The sequence below is a fragment of the Chelonoidis abingdonii genome, chromosome 11 (assembly GCF_003597395.2).
Source record: "Chelonoidis abingdonii isolate Lonesome George chromosome 11, CheloAbing_2.0, whole genome shotgun sequence".
Lineage (NCBI taxonomy): Eukaryota > Metazoa > Chordata > Testudines > Testudinidae > Chelonoidis > Chelonoidis abingdonii.
The window spans coordinates 18,850,850-18,857,009 of NC_133779.1; the positions used below are offsets into that span (position 1 = coordinate 18,850,850).

The following is a 6,160-nucleotide window of genomic DNA, read 5'->3' on the forward strand; positions in this document are numbered from 1 at the left end:
TTGGTATTGTGATGTAAAGAGATTGCATCAGTACTCCCAGGTTAGCCCAGAGAGGAAAGTCTGGGTGGGAGAGAGAGGGGGAAGGGAAGTAGGTTATTGCCCTTTGCGGTAAGACTCAGGGCTTCTGGGTCTTGGGGTCCCTCCAGGGAAGGTTATACGCAGACCAGAGGGGGCCAAAACCCTGGAATTTTTGGATGGTGGCAGCGAGATCAAAGCTAAGCTGGTAAGTAAGCTTAGAAGGGTTCATGCTAAGCACCCAGATTTTGGACGCTAGGGTCCAGATTTGAGAGAAAGGCTTATGATAACAGCTTATGCCCCTTTCCTATAGGGGAGCCCTGCCCCGTGTGTCCCCGGCCGGCCCCTCACCACGTGTGAGCAGAAGGCAATCTGTCGGTGGAGCGGTCGTCCCGGTGGATCTGGAATTTCTGGATGCCGTTCATGCCCTCCAGGGCGGCGAAGCCCTGCAGGGGGACCTTGGAGGTGCCTGTCACGAACTGCAGGAACTTGGCTCGGTCCGCCTGGTCAAAGGAGCGCAGGGCTCGCCAGAACCACTGGATCTGCCAGGGCAGAGGGAGCAGGTCAGAGTGGGGAGCTGGGGAACAGCCGCACATAACACCGCACGGGGCTGGCTTGCCTGGTGCTGAGATGCAGCCAGCTCTGGGGTGGGGGCAGCTGGGGAACAGCCGCACATAACAGCGCCCGTCGCAGAGCTGCAGCCAGCTCTGGGGCGGCCCCTCACCTGGATGGAGTTGGACTGGTACTTGTGGTACTCAGTGTTGGATTTGAGGTCATCAATGTCAATGGTGGGCAGCCCCGAGATGAGAAGCTCCAGCTCCTGCTCCGTGAAGATGGAGATGAGGCGCTTGGGGATGATCTCGTAGAAACCCTCCAAGAAGGCAGCCAGTTGCTTGCGGATGGCTCCTGGAGGGTGGGGAGCAGAGTCAGTGAGCCCCCTCCTGGCTCCAACCCCCAGCCTCCTCTCCCGGAGTTGGGAGAGAACCCAGGAGTCCGGGCTCCCACCCCCCCCTGCTCTAACCACCAGTCCCCACTCCCCTCCCAGAGCCAGGGCGAGAACCCAGGAGTCCTGGCTCCTGCTTAGCTCTTTATTTACAGCACAGTCTCACTGGGCTCCTCGGCTATGTTTGTTTTGTGTAGGTCCTACAGAAACCCGGGCCCCCTGCCAGAGCCACCCCGCAGCCACCTACCCGTCATCCGCATCTGGCAGACCAGGTGCACGTATTCCTTCTTGTTCTCCTCCGTCACCAGGATATTGGCCCCGTTGGGCTTGAGGTCCCGCACCTCACACACCCCGAACTCCTGCACCTGGGGGGTGAGGGGGGGCAGCGAGTGATGGGGGGCTCCATTCCCAGCCAGCGCCGCCCAACCCTCTGCCCCATCCAGCCCCCCGCAGGCCCCCAGCACAGCCCCCAGCCAGCGCCGCCCAACCCTCTGCCCCATCCAGCCTCCCGCAGGCCCCCAGCACAGCCCCCAGCCAGCGCCGCCGAACAATACCTCTTCCCATACCAAGATCACCTAACTCCCTAGGCCACCACCAGGTACCAGGCCGAACCCGAACTAGATACATAATACTTATGAAAACAAGACCTCGTGACAAGCAAAGTACGATTCGGTGCTGAAAGGTGAGCGTAGCCGATGTGTGACAACGTCGTGCTAGCAGCAGGTAAAACCAAGGCCCTGGAAGAAAAGTGTACCTCGTCCCAATGTCCGTCGTACCTAGGGGGCGCGGGGGACGGGTGAGCGGGGCACAGAGACCCCCCGAAAACCCCACTCAACCCCGATCCAAGACCGCCCCCCAGCCCAGACCGCCGCCTGACTGACCTTCCCAGGATCTGGAGAAGGAGGCGGTGAAGGAACACACCACCCAGCAGGCGGTTGTCGTACACGCGCTGGCCACGATGCGGTCCCCTAATCACGAATTTGAGAGTAGCGCCAGGTGGTTGGGGTTGCAGTGGGAACGAGGGTTGATGGGTAGGTGACGCGGTCGCCGGGCGAGGTGCGGGAACAGGGCGTACATGGGGTTGAACAGCTCTCCGCGAGGATGAATTCATCTACCCACAACCCTCCAGCAGCTCCGCCCCTCCCCGCGCACCCCTCACTCCTCGAACAAGACGGGGGGCAGAAGGGTTACCGGAACAAGGGACAGCACACATCACGCCACAAGCATGCAGACCCAGCGGGTGCCCCTGCCCCGTTCCGATTGCCCTTGAAAAATGTACTGGGGAAAGGGACCCACGACAGCCTCGCCCACACCAGGCACCACCCCCCTGACCCCATCGTCCCCCACAACCCACATCCCTGCCCCATCTCTCCCTGAACTACAATGTACCTAAGGAGAGGGTTAGTGCGGGACCCATTGGCCCCTCCCGCCCCCCACACCCTCTCCCCCCGCCCCAGCCGTGGGTACGCCGTCTACCGGCCCCCCTAGAGAAGCAGGGCCTCAACAGATCGGTCTTCAATCTCCTCGGCGACTGCGGTGCAGCTCGCGGTACGAAGTCCTCGAGACCATGGTGCGTGAAGCAACGTGACCTCATGTCCTCTCCGTGCGCACCCGCGTCCAGACGCCCACTGCCGGCGGAAGTACCTGGGGGGTGTGCGTGGGGGCGGTGTCAGGGCCTGGAGATACCCACTGCCGGACGACAAGCCACATTCCCCCCACCCCCGGGCAGGTGTCAGGCCTGGAATCCACTGCCTACTGGACACGGCTCCCATTCCCTCCCAGAACACCCACCCTGCCTCTGCCTCCCTACACAGCCCCTCCTCCTAATGCAGGGTGTCAGGGCCTGGTGGATACCCCATGCCACTTGACATGGCCCCACTGCCCAAGTCCCCTCTCACCCCACATTTCGCCCGTCCGTACTTTGCTGCTGTGACGTCAAAGTCCAGCATACGGATGTAGTCGATCCAGGACTGTTCGAAGGGCCCGTTCGGCCAGGTTGGGTGGACTGGCGCAGGAATCGGTTCATGAATCGGCGGTGGGTCTTCGGGTAGGGGGGACGTTGTGTGGTGGTGACTCGCCCTGCTACACCACTACCACGATGACAGTCCCCCAAATCCTCCCACCCTTACCTCCCAATCTCCCCTGCCTCATCTGCCCTCTGCTAACACTCTGACCTCCAGGCGTTCCTCCGGTATGGCTGCGGCTGTTCCCGCAGCTGACAGCCCAGAGGTGGCTCTCTATCTCAGTGCGAGCGAGCCCTCCCATGTGGGGCCGTCCCACCCACTAGCCTCGTCCTCACTCCTTGAGCCCTGTGACCCCCCCAACACCTGGGCCAGGCCTCCTGGAGCCTACTTCCTTTCCCATCCCCCCCCACTGCTAGCTCCCCCACCTCTCCTCACCCCGCATCCTTGCGAAGCGCAGAAACTTCTGGGTGTCGGGGGGAGGCTGGGAGGAGAGTGCATGGAGAGGCTCGAGGAGAAGAAGGGTCCAGCGAGGAGGGCGGTGCGGGGTTGAGGTTGGGCTGGTGACAGGGGTGGGCTCGTACTTGATGGTGGCGCCAGAATGGCCTCTCCGCGCGTGTGCCCGCACCGGGGGCTTGCTCTCCCGCTCTGTGGCGTGCACCAGGAAGAAGGCTTCCACCGCCGGCTGCAGCACTGCAGGAAAGGGAGAGAGAGTGAGATCCGGGGCCCCCACCCCATGGCTGGCTGCAGCACTGCAGGGAGGGAGACTGAGATCTGCGGGGGATCCGGGGCCCCCCCACCCCATGGCTAGCTGGCTGTCTGGCTGCAGGACTGTAGGGAGGGAGGCTGAGATCTGGGGGGGATCCAGGGCCCCCCACCCCACGGCCGGCTGCAACACTGCAGGAAGGGATACTGAGATCTGGAGGGATCCAGGGACCCACACCCCATGGCTGGCTGCAGCACCACAGGGAGGGAGACAGATCTGGAGAATCCAGGGCCCCCCACCTCATGGCTGGCTGCAGCACTGCGGGGAGGGAGGCTGAGATCTGGGGGGGATCCGGGGCCCCACCCCCACGGCCGGCTGCAGCACTGCAGGCTGGGGAGGGGGCTGGGAGCCGGGACCCTTACCTAGCACAGCGTGCTGGTCATGGGACTCCTCCAGCTCCTTCAAGCACTCGCCCAGCATGGCCCAGAGCTCGTCCAGGTTCAGCTGCTCGCTAAGGAGGGGCAGATCCGGGGGGCGCTCGTCCTTCTCCCCGAGCTGGGATCCTTCAGAACCTGCAAAGGGGGGGGCAGGGTCACCCCGGGGGTCCCTGCAGCTAAGGAGCCTTCCCCACCCCTGGCTGAGCTGTGTATACACAGCTGTTCCCCAGCCAACCCCCAGAGGTGGCAGCATCTCAGCACCAGGTGAGCCATCCCAGCATGGCGTTATGGGCAGCCATCATCCACCCGCCTCGCCCCAGAGATGGCTGCATCTCAGCTCTGAGCAAGCCATCCTTGTGCAGCGTTATGTGTGGGTGTTCCCGGGCTGCCCCGCCCCTGAGGTGGCTGCATCTCAGCGCTGGATGAGTCGGCCCCAGGCGTGGCTGTGACAGCAGGACACTCACCAACCGATTGGGCGTCCTGCGTGACGGGCGAGGGCTGATCGACGTCCATGGGCGACTCGTCCCTCCGAACAGACCCTTCCGACTGGCTTGATTCGGACTGCGCGGGACAAATGGGGGGGGGTCAGGGTGGGGCTGGAGGGGTCTTTGGGGCCGGATGTATGGTGGACATGGAGGGACTCTCACTCCAGCAGCGGTTTGGGAGGAGGAGGGGGGGGGCAATTTGACTGACGGCCAGCGTGCCACCCCCCCACCATGCAGCCCCCCCCCCCCAAGCTGATCTTGCAAGGGATGATGGGTAGGTGCCCCCCCCCACCCCCGGGATGGGGGCAGCCCCAGCATGGCATGCATGGATCAGCAATGGCACAGCCCCACGGCAGCCGGATGGGGGCGGGGGCATGCAGGGGGAACTCTCTCCAGAAGGGTGAAATCGGAGGATGAGGGTGGGTGGGTGGATGGGCATTCCCACCTCCCTCAGGGCCCGTGAAGTGGGGGACCCTGAGGCTGGGAGCCATTAGATGCATACCGATCCCCACGGCCCTCCCACAGGAGAACCCAGGAGTCCTGGCTCCCAGACCCCCTGCTCTAACCACCAGCCCCCACTCCTCTCCCAGAGCCAGGAGAGAACCCAGGAGTTCTGACTCTCAGCCTACCGCCTCTAACCACTAGACCCCACTCCTCCAAGAGCCATGAGAGAACCCAGGAGTCCTGGCTCCCCAGCAGAGCATGCAGGGGCCCCTCAATTCCCAGGCAGCGAAGTGGGGGCTGGGGAGAAGGGACACCCCAGGACTGTGCCCTGAGGGGCGGAGGCAGGGGATTGGCTGCTGGTGGCCGAGGTGAAATGACGCACGTGGTATCGTCCCTGGAGCCCATTAACGCTACTCGCGTCTTCGGGGCTTGGCTCCCCGGCAGGCGAATGTCTCCTCGTTCTCAGGGGGGGAGGGCAGCCAGCAGCCGGGCACTCAGAGATCAGCACGTGCCAGTGGCTGGGTTTCCAACAGCAGGGGGGGCACTCACAGCTCTGGGTACCCCCAGGAAGCCTCATCCCCTCCCAGGGCCAGGAGCGAACCCAGGAGTTCCGGCTCCCAGCCCCGTCTTGGAACTGAGGAAAGAACCCAGGCGTCCTGGCTCCCAGCCCCCCGAACTGAGGAAAGAACCCAGGCGTCCTGGCCCCCAGCCCCCCGAACTGAAGAAAGAACCCAGGCGTCCTGGCTGCCAGCCCCCACCGAGGGGGGGAGAGAACCTAGGCGCCCCGGCTGCCAGCCCAAGGCAGGGTGGAGCGAGGGGTCCCAGGAAGGGGGGACTGGACCCCACGGATGGAGTGGCCCCCAAGCGCCACAGGCCCCATGCTAACCGTTGCTGCTTGCTGCTGCCGCCGCGCCCGCTGCCCCTCACGTACCATTTGTATAATGGCGTCAGCCTCAGCCTCCAGCTGCCGGACAGCGGCCTGGATGCTGCTAGCTGAGCCCAGACCGGAGCTACCTGCCGGGGGGGAGATGGGTCAGATCGTGGCCAGAACCGACCCCCCCAGCTCGGCCCCGGTCCCATGCATGCCCAGAACCCCCCTCCCCTGCCCACTCGGCCCCAGTCCCCCTCCGGCCCAGAACCCCCCAGGGACCCCGCCTGCTCAGAACCCC

The 6,160-nt window shown here is 64.3% G+C and overlaps 1 protein-coding gene across 1 annotated transcript in view; it reads right to left on the bottom strand.

Moving 5' to 3' along the window:
- The window catches only part of HUWE1 (HECT, UBA and WWE domain containing E3 ubiquitin protein ligase 1), a 65,724-nt gene that overhangs the window by 953 nt on the left and 58,611 nt on the right, over positions 1 to 6,160 (bottom strand). Inside the window, 12 exon segments of the mRNA XM_075071293.1 lie at positions 367 to 557; positions 740 to 921; positions 1,206 to 1,416; positions 1,713 to 1,734; positions 1,935 to 1,989; positions 1,992 to 2,019; positions 2,021 to 2,047; positions 2,857 to 2,963; positions 3,358 to 3,612; positions 4,048 to 4,197; positions 4,527 to 4,623; positions 5,878 to 6,013. Of these exon segments, the coding sequence (XP_074927394.1) occupies positions 367 to 557; positions 740 to 921; positions 1,206 to 1,416; positions 1,713 to 1,734; positions 1,935 to 1,989; positions 1,992 to 2,019; positions 2,021 to 2,047; positions 2,857 to 2,963; positions 3,358 to 3,612; positions 4,048 to 4,197; positions 4,527 to 4,623; positions 5,878 to 6,013 (1,461 nt within the window).